The 23,002-nt window shown below is 37.1% G+C and overlaps 1 protein-coding gene across 3 annotated transcripts in view; it reads right to left on the bottom strand.

Annotated features, from left to right (window-relative positions):
- Positions 1–23,002, bottom strand: part of ROBO1 (roundabout, axon guidance receptor, homolog 1 (Drosophila)) — a 1,434,915-nt gene that overhangs the window by 61,955 nt on the left and 1,349,958 nt on the right. The window contains exons 19-23 of one of the 3 annotated variants that reach the window (XM_006866438.1): positions 21,969–21,995; positions 20,514–20,556; positions 11,256–11,410; positions 6,321–6,656; positions 4,283–4,390 (exon numbers count right to left, since the gene is read on the bottom strand). In XM_006866438.1, the coding sequence (XP_006866500.1) occupies positions 4,283–4,390; positions 6,321–6,656; positions 11,256–11,410; positions 20,514–20,556; positions 21,969–21,995 (669 nt within the window). The remainder of the gene's footprint in view (positions 1–4,282; positions 4,391–6,320; positions 6,657–11,255; positions 11,411–20,513; positions 20,557–21,968; positions 21,996–23,002) is intronic. The other 2 variants (XM_006866439.1, XM_006866440.1) reach the window with 2 other exon arrangements.

Raw genomic sequence — 23,002 nt, 5'->3', positions numbered from 1 at the left:
TGTATCTATCTTGTTTGATTGTTCCTGTAGCGCTTTTCTGACTTCTTCCTTATTTTTCTCAACTCCATAGTAAAGTGTTTTGAGACATTTTATAATCATTTTTCTGAATTATTTTTTATAATAATTTTTCTGAATTTTCAGGTATCTCCAAGGCCTGCCCTCCTCCCCAGCATGGAGAGAAGGTCTACTGCTGGTTCATTTGTCTCAGATATTTTATCTTTTTTCTGGACTTGTGCCGATATGGTCATCTGCTTTTGCTTCTTGGACATGTTTAATGTTTATCTGTGGCCCTAATAATTAATTAATTATCTGTTTTAGTAATTTTTTATGTTTTCTGATTACCTCCAGGAAGATGTGATCAGGACGTGGTCTTCCCTTTTCACTCTCCTTATTGCTTAACTTAGAGTAACTTTTTTGGGCCTCAGTTGGGTCTGGGCCTCGGTGGCGGGCCGTTTGGGCCTCGGGCGGGTGGGTTGAGCCTAGGGTGGGTGTTTTGGGCCTCTGGGGGCCTGGGTGTCAGCGACCGGGCTGCAGGAGGGTTGGGCCTCAGGCGGGTGATTTGGGCCTTGGCCTGGTGGTTTGGGCCTCAGGGGGCCTGGGCATCAGCAGCTGGACATCGGGCGGCTTGGACCTCAGCGGGCGGGTTGGGCGGATTGGACCTCGGGGGCCTGTGTCTCGGGGACCAGGCTGAGGGCAGGTTGGGTCTCAGGGGCACTGGGCCTTGGCGACCGGGCTATGCGGTGGGTGGGCCTCAGCGACCTGGCTACGTGCAGGTTAGGCCTTGGTCGGGCCTGGGCCTTTGTGACCAGTCTGTGGGCGGGTTGGGCCTCAGGGCAGACCTTGGCCTCAGTGGGAGTGCCTTGGGCGTTTCTGAGTTTGGCAGCTTGGCAGAGGGCTGGTCTAGGCCGGGGCAGTAGAGGGCTGGGGGTTGTGGCTGCAGGGAGGTAGTGTCTGTATTTGATAACGTAAAAAATGCTTCTCTCAGTGTCTCTGTACCATGGGTACCCCAAATTTCCTGATATCTGCGCCGATATCCCTCTCTATTTGTTTGGCTTTGTTAGTTTATGCTTCCTTTTCTCTGGGTTGCTCTAGCCCTGCATTCCATGGTCTGCAGGGGGCAGAGGCACTCGCCGATGCGGGCGTGGAAGTGGGAGCCGCGTGCAGGCAGGCAAAAGTTCAAAATGCCTGTAATTCCTCAGCAATTTGGTCTTTTAAAAAAAACGAGTTCAGAATGTTGAAATATAAGATCTTATGTTTGTTCAAAGGCTGTCTGTCTGCTAAACAGAGGTTTCTTATGTGTGATTCCGCCCCTTTTCCCCGAGACTGCCCTACCTGAGCTGCCTGGTCAGGAAGTGCCGGAAGTCCTCCTCCTCTTAGTATTTTAACTTGACTCAAGTGTGCTCAAATATTATGAACTGTTTATGTGAGAACAGACAGAAGTATCTATGTTCAGAGTTCTGGTGTGGCGCTGTAGGATAAGCAATAGACTGCTAATCACAAGTTCAGTGGTTCAAACCCACCAGTCACTCCTTGGAAACACCATACAGGGTCTCTATGTGTCAGAATTGTTGTTGTTATTGTTAAGTGCTAATGAATGAGTTCCAAATCACAGTGAGCCTGTAGAGGGTTTCTGAGGAGCGGCTGGTGGGTTTGAACTGCTGATCTGTGGTTAGTAGTCCAGGGCTTATCCTATAGAGCCACACCGGGATCCCAAAAGTATCTATTATTATTAAGTGCTGTTGAGTCAGTTCTGACTTATAGCATCTCCAGATAGGGTTTCCAAGGAATGGCTGGTGGGTTTGAACCACCAAGCTTGCAGTTCAAATCATCCTTTCAGTCCAATGCCTTATCCTGCAGCACCACACCAGGACTCTATGTTGTTGTTGTTAAGTGCTGTCAAGTTGGTTCTAGCTCACGGTATCTGTATAAGACTTCCAAGGAATTGCTGGTGGGTTTGAACCATCAGCTTTGTGGCTTAAACTGGCCTTGCAATCCAGCACATTGTCCTGCAGTGTCACACCAGGACTCTATAGGAATATATAAATATAAATATGAGGGTGCAGCCACACATATTCATTATAGACACAGATATGGATATTCCTCACATATATCCAAACACCTTCCAAAACTGGTTTTCTGGGTTTGAAGTCTGAAGATCATAGTCTTATGGGACAACTCAGTCAGCTGGCAATAACATAGTTCACAAAAATCATGATCAGCATTCTAGTGAAGTGAGTAGTATCTGGGGTATAAAACGTTTGCAAGTGGCCATCTAAGATACAACAATAAGTCTCTTCTGGCCAGAGGAAAATCAGAAGGTAGTCAAAATTGCCAAGAAGAAATAACTACATGAGCCACAATCCTACCTACCCTGGGACAAAAGTAACTGGTTGGTGTCCGGCAACCACTACAGACTGTTCTGACTGGGAGCACAATAGAATGAACTGAAATTTAAAAAACCGATAGTACATAGCATCAATTCTTATTTGGAACAAAAATAAAATATTCAAACAAGCTAAAACAGTAGAGAACAAAGGATTCTCTGAGGCTACTGACACTGTAAACCTAGAATCTATTCTATCCCCTGAGATCACCCTTTGGCAAACTAACAGAATGGCACATAAAGTAAAGGATATAAAACAATGAAATGTCATCCTTAATCTAGCATTAATAGCAAAGTTAAATTTAGAAAAAAACAACAACAACAACTAGAAAACAACAAATGCTAGTACGATGTGGAAACACTGGGACCCTCATATACTGCTGGTACAACCACTGTGGAAAACGATATGGCCCTTTCTCAAAAACTTGAAACTAGAAATACCATGACTCAGCAACTCCTCTACTTGGTATATATCCTCAAGAAATAAGAGCCATGACCGGAATAGATAACACGCATACCCATATACACTGCAGTACTACTCACAATAGCAAAAAGATGGGAGACAGCCTAAATGCCCATCAACAGAAGAACGGTTAAACAAACTTCTGGTACATACAAACACTGGACTATTTCATAATGTTGCAAAACAATGATGAACCTGCAAAACATCTCAAAACACTTATGAACCTGGAGGACAGCATGCTGAGTGAAATTAATCAATCACAAAAGGGCAAATATTGTATGAGATACTGCTGTAAAAAGTTAAGAAACAGTTTCCTTGTTAAAAGAAACATTCTAGGTTACTAGGGAAGAGTGGGATAGGAAAATCATTGAACAGCTAGAGGGTTAACACAGATGACAGGCCAGACAAATATACAACAAGTGGGAGGTTGGCAGAAGCAAGATGACATCTTATATGAGATGTAAATGGAGAATCACAGGGAGGAAAAAGGGTAACTGATGCTACAGGGAGGGGATTATAATCATTGGGATGAAACAAAGTTAATGATTTGTTTAATGTAAAGCTGATGATCTTGTCTGTAAACCTTCACTCAATTCACAATAAAAAGTTTAAAAAAAAAAATTGACCAATATATCAACAATCATTTGAAAGTAAGAATGAGAAATAAAAGGGCAGGGAGACTAGAGTACTGGAAATGGAACAAACAGAAAACAATTAGAGAGAATGCTGACACACTACAGTAACTAATGTCATCAAACAATTTCTATGGAAATTGACAAATGGAAACTTGACTTTCTGTGTTAACTTTCACCCAAAACTCAAAATATTCTTTAAAAACAACAACAAACATTGTATGTGCTTTTTAAACTTAGTTTCAAATGGGAACATATTTAGCAGATTAACTATATGTGCAACATTTTTTATTAGATTTTGGTAAAGTGAAAAAAAATAACTTTAAACTGCCTTTAAAAATGAGTTCATGCTTCCAGCTTCACTAACAAGGAGGAAAATAGGGTGCCTAGTATATGTTATCAAACAGGACATAAAATGGTTTAGTAAGTAGGCAGTTTCTCAGATGCACAGAGATGGTTCTGTATCACTCAGGCAAATACTCATGCCTGGCAGATACTAATTACATAAAATTATTAGACATATATATATTCAAGTTATATGGTGTATGAACACAGGTCTTCGCATATTCAACAATCCCCCCCTTTTTTTAGTTCAGATTATTTGGGTGAATTTTCAGTCAAATGGCATATTTGTGAAGCCAGATGCTTTTTTATTAGCATTTTATTGTGCCAAGTATGGACTGAGGGATAGGCTGTTATTAATATATTATGACTGCCATCAGTCCATTAGTACTCAGTTTGGATTTTTGGACTATACTATCATTTGAAAGCAAAGACTGACTCTCTTGGGATCCCCTCACTTACCAGAGTTACTGCTGCCCCGGTCTGAGCTGTTGTAGGAGCCTCCTGTATTTTGGTCATATGACTGGTTGTATGGAATAGTTGCAGGAATGGTATCATTTGCTCGATAATCTAGACAGTTCAGATAAGAGAAAAAATTAAATTATTTTCTCTTTGTGAGTTACTTCACATTTTTTTTTTTTTTTGCTTTGTCTATATTTCTGTGTAATTGAAGAAACTAGCGGTTAAAACTTATTTGCTTTTTTCCCCTTTTACTTTTATATTCAGATTGGCACGATATGAAAGCTCATACTTCAAATAGATATAAATATATGTTTATATAACAGTGTAGATATGAACACTGAGTTTAGCCTGACTCAGTTTCGTCTTGTTCTTTTAAATAAAAACAATGTGAAGTCCAAGACTTCTCTTTTCTTTCAGATGTGCTATTACTTAAAATCTCAATTAAAAATGCATATTCACAGGCTTTCATGCTGTTTGAAAAACTTATGAGGGACTCTTTTCTTATATAAAATTTTTCAAATTAGCAGGCATAAATAAGATTTGTTTAACTTCTTAAGATTAAAACTACAGTCATTAATATAATGATGTTAAGAATAAGAAATTAGGAAATAAATGTCTGTACACTGAAAAAAAAAATTAAATCAATCAGTAGGATAGTATCTTATTAAAAAATGTCTCCACTAAAAATAAAAAAGGATCTCAATATGCCACAGAAATGCTTCTGATTACATAGGCAAAGGTGCAAATCCAAATGATAAACCTGACACTGGAATGCATTGAGTACTAATCTGTCAGTCTAGCTGCGTTCCAAGGTCTGACATACAAAGTCTGCTTACAAGCAGTATAAACAATAAATCAGAGTTCTGAAATATTTGTATAAAGGACTGTCAGAGCTTTCCAGACTCTCTGGTATAGTCATAGACTAATGTATAGAGTATGAAGGACTAATTTAACAATAGTTTTAATCTGACTGCAAAAACTGTTTTACTCATCTTTGTGAGCCTTTGTCAGGAATTTCAGAAGTCTCAATAAATATTTACTGAATGAAATTTAAGGAAATCAAGTGAGGTTTGTTTTTTTTTTTTTCCTTTAAGTTGAAACACAACACTTAATCGAGTGAAAAGTTTGTCTTAATTTATCTTATTGTTGTCTTCATATATATGAACTTAGTAAGTAAGACTTTTTTTATAGTCCTACCTGAAGTATAAAAAAAAATCTGTTTCAAATTATTTACGATACATGATATCTTTTACCTGGACACTTGTATAAAACAGTTCTGATATATTTTAACTAGATCAATACTTTTTTTCTACAGATATAACTTTGCAAATCATGTTATTAAAGCAGTAGTCCAAAGGACTACAAAAATATCAAGTACCTATGTCTTCCAACTCACATATATTACATTAGAGAAACATTCGCCTCAGGCCAAAAGAATACTATTCTGCTGTTTTGAGTTAACAATAAACTCAATTTATTTTAGGTGCTATACTGACAGACTTCAATCAGGTCATCCAAAGAAATGCAGGTTATAAAATTGTAGCCATCTTAATAACCACAGGAGGTAGGAGAAATACAACAAATTGAACCATTTCTCCAGTTCAGATTTAATTTAATTATTTTTTCCTCAGTTCCATATAAAAATGCCATTCGTGTATATGACCATGTAAAAGCAATTATGTTCCACCTCTACTGGGAAGAATGGGAGCATATATTTATTCAAAATATGAGTACTGTCATGGTTATATGTCTGCCTTATATGTGATTGCCCTAACCAATTCCTCACCTACTATTAAATTTAAATTCATCTAAAAACCTACTGAAAATACACATTATTATAAAATCTTTCAAAGGTTACTGTGATGCTAATTAACTCTGACACTGGAAATTCTGAAACCAGAAAAATGTGAAAAAAACAAAATCCCTAGTAACAAAAGCAAGCTTTCAATCCTAAGTCTAGACAAGCTTCCACATCTAGTGCTGACAGGTCGAGGGTCACAAAACAGAAAAGGGCGGAAATGAAAGCAACACTCTTCACCTTTATTCAGTTTGTTTTGCTCCATGATGTTATATTGAATTGGTGCTACTTCTTGTTTCTGCTGTCCCGAAGGTTTCCAGTGCTTCTCATTCGAGTCCCCGCTGCCATTGTTCATGTTATTGCTGAGGTTTGACTGGATGAGCTGGGTGGTGGCGTAAGGAGTGGGCTGCCCTGATGGATTGACAAAACGCCCATCCTTCAGATTTGGGCTATTGAAGGTTTTCATTTCATTGATTTTGTTACTAAGGTCCACATCACCATAAACGGTTGACTCAGGGAGCATCAGATTTGTTTGTTTGTTATCCAGTTGGTTGTTATAATTGGCTATACAATCAGCTATGTGCAATGGAGAGGAAAAGGAAAAAGTCATATGCATGGGTATTCATTTTCAATTTCTTTCTAAGTAGCTTTGTGAGTCATAGTAAACTTGTTAAATAAAATATAAATTAATTTAAATTTTTAGCATCTCATTTTATGAGATAATAAAAGGGGGAAGACACACAGAGGCATTTTCAAATAAAACAAAAAGTAAAGGATTAAAAAAGAACACATAAATTTTGAACTTCTGATAGTGCTATGTTTAAATAATTCATACATTAAATCATTTGCTTTTAAACAAATCTGTTAGTAAAAATTCCGCTAAAATAATATCTATATGATATCTTTGTCAAGTTTAGATTTTCTAACCTTGGAATATTGAACTTATTGAAGCTATTAACAGAAGCCATTGAAACAAGAGAACAAAGTATGTAAGTTGAGAATCGAATGAAAGGGGGGAACCTGGCTGATAGGATACTGAGAGATTTCAATATTTTATAAAGTATATTTACTCAAAATAAGTGATGGGAAAAGGTAAAGTTAGAGTGAATAGTGTTTGAGAAAACTGTATTAGTTTTTCTCTTGGTCGTGTAAGAATCATTATCAAAGAAAGATGTTATATAATTATTTTTTCAAGGTTTCATATATAACACTCCAAGAAGTATAAAATGGTTAATAATGACAACTAAATGAATTACACTAAGCAGAGTACTTTGTGCAAATAAAGCCTGAAACAATATTAATATGTCTTACATCTCATTCTCCATATTTCCCCTTCATTGAATGTTTTATGAGTTAAATCACTGATACATTATATGGAAATAAGCCTACAGGTGAAAATATAAAATAACAGCTTGAAGGACTAAAATCATATTTTTAAATTGAAATATTTATTAAAGAAAAAGGAGTCAAGCAACAATGAAATACCTAGTATTGTTTTATTTATATAATTCCTAAGGGGATCAATATGAACAGGTTGCCTTGCAAATTGGTCTCCAACTGTATATTTTTTAAAAATGATAAATTAATATGCCTTCCATAAAGATGTAAATATGAACATAATCTTACAAAAAATTTGTACCTTCTGATAAATGTTTCATCTCATTAATCTTATAAAACATATCTTACTGAATTCCCCTACTCTGAGCAGGGAGATTTGATTCATTTTGTCTTCAGTAATTGTTTTTTATTTCTAGGCAACGAGTTTTGTTTAATAATTGTTAGCAAGTACTAATAAAGGCAATATGATTCAGGCAACTTCATTTTACTTTGCAAGGAGCTCTGGTAGTGTAGTGTTTATGAGTCGGGCTGCTAATCTCAAGGTCATAAATTCAAAACCACCAGCTGTTCTGCAGAAGAAAGATGAGGCTATCTACTCCCATAAAGACCTACAGCCTCAGAAATCCTAAACAGGGTAGCTGCAAGTTGGAACTAACTCCACAGCATACCACCATCACCACCATTTTACTTTTCCAGTCTATGTCAGTGCTGTTCTATACATGCATCTTCCTAAGATATGGGCATCTTCTGTTCTGCATAGTTGAATACAGTAGTCACCAGCCATTTGTGTGACTACCGAGCACTTGAAATGTGGCTAATGCAACTGAAAAACTGAGTTTTAGATTTAATTTAATGAACTGAAATTTGAATGGCTCCATGTGGTTCCACCATATTGGACAATGCAGCACTATATATTAATTTAAATAGTTATCACCATTTTCTTCCACATCTACAGGTAGGTAATACAGTCTTTTTTTTTTTTTTTTTTATTCAAATAACTTGTGTTTCTATCTGTCTGGACAACTAGATTATGGTCCTCTGGTTCTTATCTAGAATGGAGACTTGTTTTATAGCTAGACATACAGATTGTTCTATGGTTTTTACTTTATAGTGGATAATATTTTATATAAATGCAATTCCTCTTTCCCTTCTTAATTCCATGCATCATTTTGCTTCTTGGACTCATATCTTTTGATTAAACTGGCTATTATTATTATTATTATTTTTCCTAGTGTGGTGCTGCAGGTGAATATGCTGGACTGCAAGGTCAGAAATTCTATACAGGGTCACTGTGAGTTGGAATCCACTCTACAGCACTTAACAACAGCTCCTTAGAAATCTTATACAGGGTTGCTAAGAGTTAGAGCCGACCAGACAGCACTTAACAACACCAACATTTTGAATAAAGAGACCTAGTGGTGCTGTGGGTTAGGCACAAGGTCAGCAGTTCAAATTCACTAGTTGCTCTGTGGGAGAAAGGTGAAGCTGTATACTTCTGTAAAGATTTATAGCCTTGGAAACCCTATATAGCAGGGGTGGAAGACCATTTTTGTCTACCAAAATTTATAACATCATCCTTGGGTCATGCATAATTAACAACTTAAATATCAGCCTGCTATATTTGGTCAAACATTGTGGTGCTGTGGGTTAACATGATAGACAGCATGGTCGGTTTGAACTGCAAGGTCGGCGGTTCAAGCTCACCAGCCACTCCTTGGAAACCCTAAACAGGGTCGCTATGAGTTGAAACTGGCTTGATGGCACTTATCAACAACAATGTAATAGTGGAAATGCAGTTATGTTGGTAGGCAGACCACTCCTGCTATATAAGGTCGGTATAAGTCAGAATCGACTAGATGACTGTGAGTTTTGTTTTTTTTTCCCAGTATTACAAAGTAAAATTGGGACTGCTTTGTTTTTTCTAAGAGATTATTAGTAATTTTTATTGTATATACATTTAAAAAGGAGCTCTGGTAGTATAGTGGTTATGAATCAGGCTGCAAACTGCAAGGTTAGCAGTTTGAAACTACCAGCTGTTCCGCGGGAGAAAAATGAGGCTTTCTGCGCTCATAAAGATTTACAGCCTCAGAAACCCTGTACAGGGTCATTATGAGTTGGAACTGACTCCACATACATAACAACAACAACAATACATTTAAATACTGCATATCCACATCTATTTTGATTGTCATGTTCCAACATGAAATTTTAGGAAAATGATTTACTTATATTTATGACACAAAAACATACAGTGTAAAATAATTATATATAAACACACCTACAGAAAGATCTCTGTCATGGTATGGCGCTGTAGGATAAGCACTGGACAACAAGGTTGGTTTGAACTACAAGATTGGTTTGAAGTACAAGGTCAGTGGTTCAAACTTACCAACTGCTCCTCAGAAATCCTATACAGGGCCACTATGTGTCTGAACTGACTTGATGGCACTTAACAATAACAACAATATGATAAAATCTGATTTTGAAAGTTTGCTAATTTTTTTCTTATTACTACTGCTGTTAAGTGTCATCGGATAGGTTTTGACTCACAATGACTCTATATAGGGTTTTTGATGCTATAAATCTTTGCTGGACCAGAAAGCCTCATCTGTCTCCTATGGAGTGACTGATGGGTTTGAAATGCTAGCCTTGTGGTTTACAATCCAGTGCTTATCCGTACAGAGCTTTATGCAATTATTATTATTGTTATTGCTATCTAAGGATTTGACTAATTTTAAATATAGATTTATTGACTTTTGAAGGAGCCCTGTTAATGTAGTGAATTACTAATTGGGCTGCCAACGGAAAGGTCAGCAGTTTGAACCGACAAGCCACACAGTAAGAGAAAGATGAGGCTTTCTGCTCCCATAAAGATTCACAGCCTCAGAAATCATATACAGGGTCACTATGAATCGGAAACGAACATACAGCACAGAACCAACACCCAAATCTTGGAACAAATTAAAATAGTTATAAAATTATAAATAATTTAAAGTATTATCATTAAAGTTAGAATTACGTATGTTCATTTCAAGGTTTATACTTTTTCCTAATTTCATTTACCCATATTCCTCATCTGTCCTAGTATTTTTGTTCTCTATTCACTCTTCCATCACAGATTGGAAAACTCGCTTTTTGGTAGCGGGTGAGGTGTGGGGGTTGTAATGATGGAGAAAATACTTGTGTCAGGCTAATATGTTTACATTTCATAAAATATTGGTCAAATTTTCCTTTAGAATGTGTACAATTTTATAACTCCTGCTACACCTATATCCCTGCTTGCCTACCTTCGGTTTCCCAATATGTACATATACAGATCAAAGTATCCAAAAACATTTATGGATGAAAATGAGTATAAACTGATAGATTAGTACTTCTCATTATAAGTCTTTCCTGCTACTGAAGCTTACGTTCATTCATTCATCCATCCACTGCCATTTCCATTTTAAAAACTATCCAATGTCATATTTAACATCTATATTTGTAACATGTTTATTTACAAATTATTCCTGCTCTCACATTTGGAACTCTATTTAGGACAAGTGTCTGGTACATGTTCTAAGACTGTTTGAGAAATATAGATTATTGGCTTTACAATCTTTTATCCAATCAGAAATGCCTTAACTGAATTGGTAATGTAAAAACAAAATACGCAATTTGGACACCAACTCTAAGATTTATGGAAGCAATTTTGGTTTGCATTGCTTTCGGTGTGTTAAAATAATCGATTCACATTTGAACCCTGAAATTGTCCAGAGTTTGGAAGAAGAAAGAAATGAATAACCTATGGCTTGTTCCTTATACAGCTTATACATATCCAGCTCCCTGGTCTCTAACCTGGGCGACTGTAGGTGGTCAGGTTGCTGTCACTGTTTCCGTTGCCTGCTGTGCAGCAATTGATGGAGCAGTCACTGTGATTGTTGCCAGTATTGGGCCATGTGTCTGCCAGCCAGGGCTGAGCAGCAGGCTCACTGATGTTGAGAAGTCCTGGTCTAAAGAATAAAAAGCAAAAGCAAATGTTACATAAATAGGAAAGAATATTTCTGACTCAGAATTCTAACAAAGGCCTCATCTCAGTAGCCAAAGAATTTTGTGAACTATGCAGATTGACTATTGCTTCTTTATTTTACACAGTGATAACGATTATATAAATGCTCTAAGAGATGCCTCAGTTTACATTGTTATAGTCCTGTGAACTTTGGGAGCTCTACATCAGAAGTGAAATCTCAAACATTCTGCAATATCGTACTCTGTCTTCAGTTATAATCAAGCATAAAATATAAAAACATGGATACACATACTTTTAAAAATATCATAGTAGCTGAAAGCACAGTCTAGTCAAGACAGTTGTAATTCATCATTTTTGACTCCATAAAACAATTACTTCCTTACAATGACTTTTCTTATCATTCCCTGAAGAATGGAGTAAAAACCTTTACTTAGACAGTGGATTTCTAACGTGAAGCACATCTGCATTTTTTTTTTTTCCAAAACCATGTTCTAGGAATAGTGATTTGGGGCTTTTGACATTTTGCACAGAGCCTCATGAATGTTTCTGTGCACAGCTCTGTAAGCTTGTCAACATTTTTTTGATAGCGACAATGTAAAATGTCACAAATCCCTATATAAGCAGAAGAAAGCTATTGAAACAAATGTGGTAAAACAAAGATGTCTACTATTAGGAAATATTAGTGCTCATGTTTTCTTTGGCACAACAGATGTTAATCCTCTTTCACTTCACGTGGGGAATGCAAAGCATATTGTCAGTTATTAATGTGAGTCCTGGACCACCAGTGCCAAAGACTCAAACTGGAGCCCAAGAATGGCATTCTTGATGAGCTTTTCTAACATTAATTCTATTTGATAATTCAGCAAAAAGAGATGATGATGTATGATGTGCTGTCAGATCCACAATAAGCAGCCTGGCGCTAGAGATTCTGTAAATATTTTCTTCGTGGTTTCATTTTTCGTTAAAGTGAAATAACCATGCTTCTCATTTGCCCAGGAAGCACATATCTGACATTTCACTCTCCCTGATTCAGACTCTACCATACAGATAGTCAACTGAGGAAACTTACTATACACATGATGGCTATTTGAAGAATAATTCATTTCAGAAGCAGAATATAGATTTATAATGTATCTGTATATATTTGTGTGTGTACATATGTATGTGTATTAGATATTTAGTGTTTACTTATAGTTTATGAGGCACTCATCTGAGTTCCTTACACAATTAATCCTTACAAGTATTAAATGAAATGAACACTATTATTAGCTTAATTTTATAGATTGTGAAACTGAGACACCTGAACAAAGTTACAGAGATTACGTGAGTGACAGACTGAAGATTCAAACCCAGGGGTCTGGCACAAGAATCTGTACTCAATCCAGTATTTTTAAAAGTTATATATTTCAAGCAAACTAACAAACAAAATCTAAACACACTGCTGTCAAGCTGGATCTCACTTATAGCAACCTTTTAGAACAGAGTAGAACCTGTCCACAGAGTTTCTAAGTAAGTAAATCTTTATGGAAGTAGACACCCACATCTTTCTCCCATAGAGTAGCTGATGGGTTCAAATTGCCAACCTTCTGGTTAGCAGGTGACTGCTTTATCCACAGCAACACCAGGGTTCCTACATATACTACAGACTGCTGACATTTCCAAAAGCTCTCAAACAAAAGGCAAAGTAGAGGGAATCTCTGAAACTCTTGAAATTTAGAACGAAGCTACTCAAATTGAGCAAACCTCAAGTCCTGGTGTGGCGCTGTGGGTTAATGCGCCAGACTGTAAAGCCATTTGAACTGCAAGGTCAGCCATTCAAGCTCACCAGCTGCTCCTCAGAAACCCTATACAGGGTCTCATTGGATCAGAACCGACTCAACAGCACTTAACAACAACAACAACTATGACAAAGTAGTCCTGGTGTGGCGCTGCGGGCTAATGCGTCAGACTGCAATGTCATTTGAACTGCAAGGTGGGTGTGGTTCAAGCTCACCAGCTACTCCTCAGAAACCCTATACAGGGTCGCTATAGGTCGGAATCATCTCAATGGCACTTAACAAGAACAACACTATGACAAATGTTAATAAACACATGCCTTGAAGAATAATGTTGCTGAAAATGGAAATCATTTAAGTGCAACTTATAGCATCCATGAAATCCCTGAGGGATGCAAATGGATAATGTGTACTTAACTGCTAACCAAAAGCTTGTTGTTCTAGTCCACTCAGAGGTTGTTTTGGAAGGAAGACCCAGCAATTTACTGAAAAATCAGCCATTAAAAATTGTATGGGACACAGTTTTATCCTGACACACATGGGTGGGTTTGCCATGAGTAAGAATCAACTTGATGGCCTTTTTTTTTTTTTAATATCATGAATATCTTGAGGCTTTGAAATGTATGTTAGTACCACAAATTCTGCAACTAGTCATTGTTACCTTTTTAAAATTTATCTTCAACCTACACCATGAATGCTATCACTGTTTCTGTTGTTAGGTGCCATCGAGTTGGTACCGACTCATAGAGACCTTATGCACAGCAGAACGAAACACTGCCTGATCCTGGGTCAACCTCACTACTGTTGCCACGCTTGAGTCCATCAATACTGCCACTTGGCCAATCCATCTCGTTGAGAGTCTTCCTGTTTTTCTCTGACCCTCCACCTTACCAAACATGATATCCTTCTCCAGTGACTGCTCCCTCCTGACAATATGTCCGAATTATGAGAGATGAAGTTTGACCATCTTGGCCTCCAAGGACCACTCTGGCTGCACTTCTTCCAAAACAGATCTATTGGTTCTTTTGACAGCCCATGGCCCCTTCAATATTCTCCTCCAACACCACAACTCAAATGCATGATTATTCTATGATCTCCTTTATTCACTGTCCAGCTTTAGCATGTGTATGAGGTTATTGAAATTACCATGGTTTGGGACCTCAAGCTGACATCTTTACTCTGTAACACTTCAAAAAGGTCTTGTGCAGCAGATTTGCCTAATGCAATACATTGTTTGATTTCTTGACTGTTGCTTCCATGAGTGTTGATAGCTGATCCAAGAAAAATGAAGTCCTTGACAACTTCAATCTTTTCTCAGTTGATAAGAATGTTGTTTATTGGTCCAGTGTGAGGATTTTTGTTTTCTTCACATTGAGATATAATCCATACCGAAGGCTGTGCTCTTTGATCTTCATCAGTAAAAGTTTTAAGTCCTCTTCACTTTCAGCAAGCAAGATTATATCATCTGCATATCGCAGGCTGTTAATGAGTCTTCCTCCAAACCTGATGCCACATTTTTCTTCGTAGAACACAGCTTCTCAGATTATTTGCTCAGCATACAGGTTGAATAAGTATGGTGAAAGAATACAACTTTGTCTCACACCTTTCTTAATTTTAAAACATTCAGTGTTCCCATGTTCTATTCAAACAACTGCTTCTTGGTCCAGGTACAGATTCATCATGAGCACAATTAAGTATTCCGAAATACTCATACTTCACAATGGTGTCCATAGCTTGTAATGATCCATACAATTGAAAGCCTTTGTGTAGTCAATAAAGCACAGGTAAACATCTTTCTGATATTCTCTGCTTGAAGCCAAGATCCACTGGATATCAGCAATGCTATCCCTCGTTCCACGGCCTCTTCTGAATCTGGCTTGAACCCTTGGAAGTTCTCTGTCAATGTATGATTGTAGCCATTTCTGTATTATCTTTAGCAAAAATTTACTCGCATGGGATATCAAAGCCATTGTCCGATGATTTCCGCATTCCATTGGTTCACCTCTCTTTGGAATGGGCACAAATACGGATCTCTTCCAATCAGTCAGCCAGATAGTTGTCTTCCAAATTTCTTGGCAAAGATGAGTGAGTGCTATCACTGTAGAAGTTGTTAAAGATAAATTTCTATTTTTGACACTGTAAAGATGTTAGGAGATGTTAGGAATAAGGGTCAAGTAGAAATTTACCAGTCTGATTTACATCATTTGGAAAAAATGAAAACATTTTTCTGCTACTATGATACCATTGAAAAAGATTTTTAAAGTAATTGTATGATATCATCATTTCAAAATATTTTCATATATATATATGGGTGATTTCCAAGAGGAAGTAGAATTAACAATTCATATCCTAGCTGTCTGGTCTGGAGCTCTGGTAGCGTAGTGGTTACGAATCAGGTTGTGAACCACAAGGTCAGCAGTTCGAAACTTCCAGCTGCTCTGAGGGAGAAAGATGAGGCTTTCTGCTCCCGTAAAGATTTATAGCCTCGGAAACCCTGTTCAGGGTTGCTACGGGGTGGAACCGACTCAACGGCACTTAACAACAACAACATCCTAGCTGTCTGTTTAAACTTGAATATGGAAATATTAATTAAAAGAAAAAGGTGAGCCCAGATAACTGGCCCATAATGAATCTGAACAAGCATGTATGGATTTACAAGGTCTTTTAGGAAGACAAGGTCATATGCAGTTACTATTTAAGAATGTTGAGGTCTTTTTGGAGTCCTTGTGTGGCTTTGTGGGTTAATACAGGGAACGGCAAGGTCCGTTTGAACCACAAGGTTGGTGGATCAACTTTACCAACCGCTCCTTCGAAATTTTATACAGGGTCACTATGAGTTGGAACTGACTTGACAGCACTTAACAACAAGGTTTTTTTCAACTTACAATTTCATAACCCTAATACATTTAAAAGGAGTCTTGGTGTGACATTGCAGGATCATGCACTGAACCACAAGGTCAGTTTGAATTGCAAGATTGGTGGTTCAAACCCACCAGTCGTTCCTCGAAAACCCTGTATAGGGTTGTAGGATCATTCACTGAACCACAAGGTCAGTTTGAAATGCAAGATCGGTGGTTCAAACCTACCAGTCCTTCCTTGAAAACCCTATACAGGGTTGCTATGAATTCAAACTAACTGGACAGCACGTAACATCAACAGCAATACATTTACGATATAAAATGCAAATGAGACAGAGTTAGCTGCTAACAATAAGAAATGAAGCAGGTGCAAGGCATACTGCTTATAGTAATTAGCATGTACAAAAATATCTTGTAATATTGCTGTTGTTTTGTGAAGTGACATTGAGCCAGTTCTGACTCACAGCGAACCTGTACAGGGTTTATGAGGAGGGGCTAGTGGGTTTGAACTGATAACCTTGCGGTTAGTAGTCCAGTACTTATCCTAAAATGCCACATCAGGACTTCTCATGTAATATAATATAATATGTTCACATGTAATATTTAAACAGTTACATTTTCCTGTTAATATATCTGAGTTTTGATAAGTTCTTTCCTTGTCCTTTGAAAACAAAGTATTATCTGAGTAAGAGAAAACACTAAGACTCACAAAAACTAAATTTATTTTCTCATCTTACCGAGAGTATGGTTAGATGGAAGAGATGAGGGCAAATACACTTTAATAATTATGCGACAGTTATCTTCAATTTCTCCTCTTTTCCTGCTTCAGAAATTTCAATCACTCTCCCCAAGGGGGCTAAAAAAAGATATGAACTCCTAAACCACAAATTAAAATACTAAGTTCCCTGTAGCTGGGGAATACAATTAGGTAATTTGATAGTGTTGTTGTTGTTAAGTACCGTTGAGTCGGTTCTGACCCACAGGGACCCTGCACATGATTTCTGAGGAGCAGCTGGTGATGCAGTTCACACATTAACCAACAGCACCACACCAGGACTCTAAATTTGATAGTAGGGGTCAACTATAGGTGCTTCCTCTTTGCATTGATATGTAAATCCCAAGAGGACTGGAGGGAAAGGACTTGAGGGTTGCCAGTATTTTAAAGAAAAACAAGGGTTGCAGTCTATTTCTTTCTCACTTCCCACTTATGGGAATGTAGTCTTGGCATTCCTTATGTGGTTAGCAGGATTTTACCACTTCCTTTTTTTTTTTTTTTTTTCAAAATTATAACTCTGCTGCAGTTTGGTTGGTTTGTAAGTAGTTTTCTTTTTTAAGTAGTGACTGGGATGCTTGAGGTAAGGAAAACAAATAGGAACAGCTACTTTATTATCACCATGATCCTCTGCAGGATTCCTTCAAAATTCTTTCTCCCTCTCAAGCTCATTTTCCCTCTCCTGGTAATAGCTAAATTTATAATCTTGAGGACTATAAAAGAGCTCTAAGGTGCCCTGGTGATACTGTAGGATAAGCACTGGGCTGCTAACTGCAAGTTCAGCAGTTCAAACCCATCAGCCACTCCTTAGTGGAAAGATAAGACTTAAGACTGTTCTCTTAAAGACTTACAGCCTCAGAAACCACATGAGTCACAATGAATTCAATGTGGAAGGAGGAAAGAGCTCTAGCTCAACCTTTTTTTCCATGATGGCAGGGGCATTCCAGGATGATATAATGTGTTTGCACAATGTAGTAAGGATATACAAGAGTGAATGAGATGTCGGTTCATAACAAGTGGGTTGACATAGTGGAATCTTAAGTTGTATACAGAGTAGTGAAGTGGCATGGAAAGGCCAAGAGTTTGTGATCTTCACCTGTTATACTTAGAAGTTTGTGCTTGATCTTGTGTTATAGCTGTTGTTGCTGTTGTTAAGTGCCATCAAACTGGATCCGACTCACAGCAACCCTTGTAGGGTTTCCAAGGAGTGGCTGGTGAATTTGAACTGCCGACCTTGCTGTTCAAACTGACCTTGCGGTCTAGTACATTATTCCACAGCACCACACCAGAACTCCATTAAAATGAGATTTTCAGCATCTCAGAGACATGATCAATAAACATTTAGAAAGATCAGTCCGGCTCCAGTAGGCAAAGGGACGCTATTAGCTGAAGGTAAGGCTGCTTGGAGCTTGTAATAGAGTTGGGATCTAAGCCCAGGTGCTTTAAGTTAAAAGAATATTATTAATGGTGAAGAGGGTAAGCGGTAGAATCATCAAAATGTGACATTGGATCCAGAAGGTAAAAGCAGATGACTTGAAAGTTTTGGCATAACAGTGTAATTAACCAAGAGAGGTAGGAGGTTCATAGAGGATCTCATAGTGTCTGAGATGCCTCGAAAACCATAGTTTAGGGAAGTTGATGCAGGAGTCTGACTCACTGCTCAGGCTCTTACCCTAAGGGATCACAGAGCACATATACACAAACACTCACACATTCACATATGGCTAGGACATGAGACTTCTTCCTAATGCACTCCTGATCCCTCTTAAGTCTCCTTTATTTATTTATTTTTTTTCCACAACATTTATCACCTGCTGATATAACTGACTTATAAACATATTTACTATTTATTTTCTATCTTCTCCACTATAATGTAATGTTCATGAAGACAGGGATTTTTATCTGTTCACTGATGCATCCCAGGCACCTAGAATATGCTTACTGCCTACTAGGTGTTCAATAAATTCATTTAGCAAATAAATAACTTTAGAATTGTACATGCCTGACATTTTGAGCCCTGACTCTAAGATCTTTAATGATTGCTTCTATAACATTCCAGCTTGCTTTATTACTTTGTTTGAGAGAAAGACCATTTCTATTTGGTAGTTGTAAAAAGTTGTTTCTACTTCTGGCATACTATTTTTAAACTTAGAAGGTTATTGCTGTATAGTGAGATAGCAAGATTTCCAAATGGATAGTTGAGAAACTACAAATTTTCAGCCCTGCTGCATAAGCTAGCCATTTGCTACTGATGCATTTCTGGTGTTGTTTCCCATGTGATAATTTTGTCTCGCTACCTAGGTTGTGAATTCCTTTAGAAGGAAAGCAGTCTTCCATTTTTGGCACAAAGAACTGATACAGAAAATCATACAGACAGTGCCCAGTAAGTACTGCTATGGCTTTTATTAATGACAAAGCTGAAGTCTGCAGTCCTGGATAGACACATTTCGAGAGGTGGTTGTACAAACAGGAATTTCAGTTCTACCAGGAGACAATGTTCTTATGCTGGAGGCTCTTTCATGAATGTCTGAGCTGTGATTTAGATGGAATTCCCCTCTATGCAAAAACATGCCCTGGTTTAATTCCTGAATCAGGAGGATTTATTCCTTCTGAAGACCTCCCTAGCTTTTGAATCTTTCACTGGCTGGCTTAGCTTCATAGGTATGTGAACAGGAAGCCAGCATTGAAGGGAAAAGAACAGATCAGTAGCTGATGCCAAATATGTACAGCAGTAGCCGAAGGTGGTCAGTATCATTTTTCTAATCACTCTCTGACATGTACTAAATTCAATAATTATTTTATATGTTCCTTGTATTCAGGAATAATATTATATTCATTTTAGGTTTTCCCAGAAACAAACACATTATCCAACTGTACAAAACAGGGAACTCAGTAAGTTAACTGAGCTTGAATTATAAAATGGTTTTGGTTGGAAGAACTTTTGTTACACATCATGGCAGATGTTACTGGTTTTTTTTTTTGGGGGGGGGGGAAGGGGCGCTATTGTGGAAATCCTGAGCTTGGCTCATGTAACTTAGACCTTTTATCAGACCCCTTAAAACTGCTTGTCATGCCGGTCTGTGATTTCTCTGTATTAAAACTCACTGAATAATAATTACCAAACAATCATAAAGATAGGATTGAGGTTCATTTTAATTAGAGGGGGAAAAAAGCTCTTTGTTAGCAAGCTACCTAGATTTTTTTTTTTTAATTAGCATGTTTTCCTGCAATTGTTGATCTAAACTATGTTGAATCCCTCACAAGACCAAAAAACCAAACGAGTAAACAAACATAACCGACAAGTTATTAAGCATTTGCTGTGTTCAGTAGGTTTTCAAATGAACATGATAGTATCTGTTAACTAGCTATATTTCTCAATCTTCATAAATGCCACAGCTTAATTACTCTAACTCCTTTTAATCATCTGCTATAGCAGAAGTCCATCTTTTCTGGTCAAAGTTCTCCCTCTGGTGTTCATTGACTATGTTGCAAGTGTTCTAATCAGCTGCAATTGTATTTAGACAGTTCAGGTGCAACACTACAGCCCCGTTAAGTGCTCGTAAAAGATGTGCACAAAATTTCACCTTACTCAAGCTAAACCTTTTAAGCAAAGAAAATGACATTTTTGAAAGAATATTTGAAAATCCCCTTAGAAGCTAAAAAAACAAACAAAATAATTACCTCCCTCCACTGCTCACTGCTTCGCCTCCTCTCTGGTAAGTTACTAAAATGTTGTTAAAAAAAAAAAAAGAAGAAGAAGAAACTGTTAATAAGTATATTTATATATCAAAAAATCTATTACATACAAGAACATTTATGTCAAACTGAATGTTTTCCACTTGCTACCTTAAATTACTGGAAATCATTACAGGAAAATAGCAAATTTCTGATTCAGCTAGACTTTGTTTTAAAGGATTACATAGAATTAAATATAAATCATTCTTATGTTCTTAATGTGCTAACAAGGTTGAGAGCTAAATAAAACCACAAAACCAGTATGCTCATTAAATGTAGTTATTACACATTTTTACATTTCACTCTCATAATTTTCTATTGTAAATGTATTCTTAGGTCACATAATATTATGACTTTATATAAGGGAAATCAGTAATGTGGTAAAAATAAAACCAAAACCAACAACAACAAAAAAAAAACTACTCGACTATTTTTGCAGAAGTATGAGTACTAGCAAGACAAAGATAAATGATTAAATAAATCTCTCTCTGAACACACAAAGCTGTATGCCAGGTTGGAACTATTAATCAGACTTATTTTTTATCAGCATGTATATATATACTAAAAACATCTTTTAATGTGCTTAAGAGCATTGTCTATTTAATAAATTTGAGGCTTAAAAATTCAGCCATAATAACAATAACAAAAATATTTGCACATAGTTAGGCAAGGGGTTAAGAAGATTAGCTGTTCTGTAACTACAGATGCATTTTCTAAGGAGAAATGTGTTTTTAAAAGCAGCCAAATTCTGCTACTTAGAAGAACTCCAAAGTAGGAGTCTGTTAAGGAGAGATAACTGCTTCCAGTGATTACAGTAACTGGATTAAAACCAGAGCAAAACTACAGGTAGGTACATCTTTCACCAAAGGTAAAGTGAAAGAGGAGGACCCACTTTGAAAGAAATGCAATTGAACAGAATATCAGGACTCTGACTTTGGGGAAATGAAAAGTTTTATCTTACAAATGTGCTCAATACTTTGGTTACCTCTAGGAATTGTGATTCTATGGATAGAGAAAGGTAAGGAAGAGAGATTTGTGTCTAAAAACCCGAAAAGCTTAAGTTAAGGAAAAGAATACACTGCCAAGTAAGAAATAATCAATAAGGTCATTAGCATGTTAAATCATGCTGAGGGTAGAAACAGTATGTCTATCTAATGAAACACATGCAAACAAGGCTAAGATACAATGTGGAGTCATGAATAAATAACTGCATTAAATGGATGAAAAGCAACACCAACTTTTCTTCTTTAAATACATGCCTGACATGAGTAAATGGAGTATTGTATTCCATTTTAAGTCCTTTCCCCCACTTATTGCAGAAAATGAAATAAAAACAGAAACAACAGTACAACACATGCCAAACTAACAAAGGAAAGGAGGAGGGTAAGTGCAAATATATACCTGTTGGTGTGAAGGTAAAAGACGGGACTGAAAAATCAAAACAAAATATAAACCAGTTATTAAGCTGAAGAGAGAAAGGGAACATATCACATTAGTATAAATCAAGCAGACAGCTGAACATAAAACAAATGTAAATAACTAAGCCAGTAGTTCTGACACTCTGATATATGAATAAAACCAAATCTGAGGTTAAAAAAGAGGCTTGTCTCTACAGGCTGAAGAGTCTGACATTCTAATACACTGGGGAGGGGAGCTGTGCTGGCTTAGCCTGTGAATGACCCTGCCTTTAGTAACATAGACTTAGCTCATGGCTTCAGTACAAACAAGAATCCTCTACTATTAATCATTTCCAAACACAGGATGATGGATTCTTAAACAAGTATTATCAAGGTCTTGCTTGAACCTTATCTAGGTATCTGAAAGTAAATGCTTATTAAAGTAGACTAATAGGTGCACTTTGAGCATTCATCATTTAAAAGAGAGCAAGACAGGGAGAGAGAAAGAAAGAGAGGGAGGAAGGAGGAAAAGGAAGAGAAAGAGAAAAAACAAGAACTGAAACAAAGAGAACCATAAACCTAGAACTGTTTCATTGTAAGAAATGTCTGCTGCCTTATCATATAAACAGTACAGTGCAACATTTTTATCATCATAGAAATTTGTGAATGGAGAGAAAAAACAATGGGGGATTTTAAACTTTAATTTCTTTGTTACAGTTTACACTGAGATGCTAAACACTTCCTTTCTTATTTTTTAATACCATACTAGAAGCTAAACAGTAGAGTAATAACACCCCTCTGAAAACCTTCACTCTCTCTGCAGTTATAAATCTTAATCTAATCAATAATGCCTGAAATTGAACTGGAGACCTCAAAAGTAGCAGTCTTGCCTCCCCCACTCTTCCTAGCTTCTCCTACTCCTGGGTGTTGAAATAACACTTGAGCAATTTCCATGTCAATTCATAAAGGCTTTTGTTCCAAGCTCCTCACACTGGGGATAAAACAAACACTGTCCTGGTTGGGAAAAAAAAAAAAAAA

This window comes from Chrysochloris asiatica, unplaced genomic scaffold, assembly GCF_000296735.1.
Source record: "Chrysochloris asiatica unplaced genomic scaffold, ChrAsi1.0 scaffold00091, whole genome shotgun sequence".
Classification (NCBI taxonomy): domain Eukaryota; kingdom Metazoa; phylum Chordata; class Mammalia; order Afrosoricida; family Chrysochloridae; genus Chrysochloris; species Chrysochloris asiatica.
Note: the sequence above shows the minus strand (reverse complement) of the source record. Positions and strands in the feature narration are given on the sequence as shown.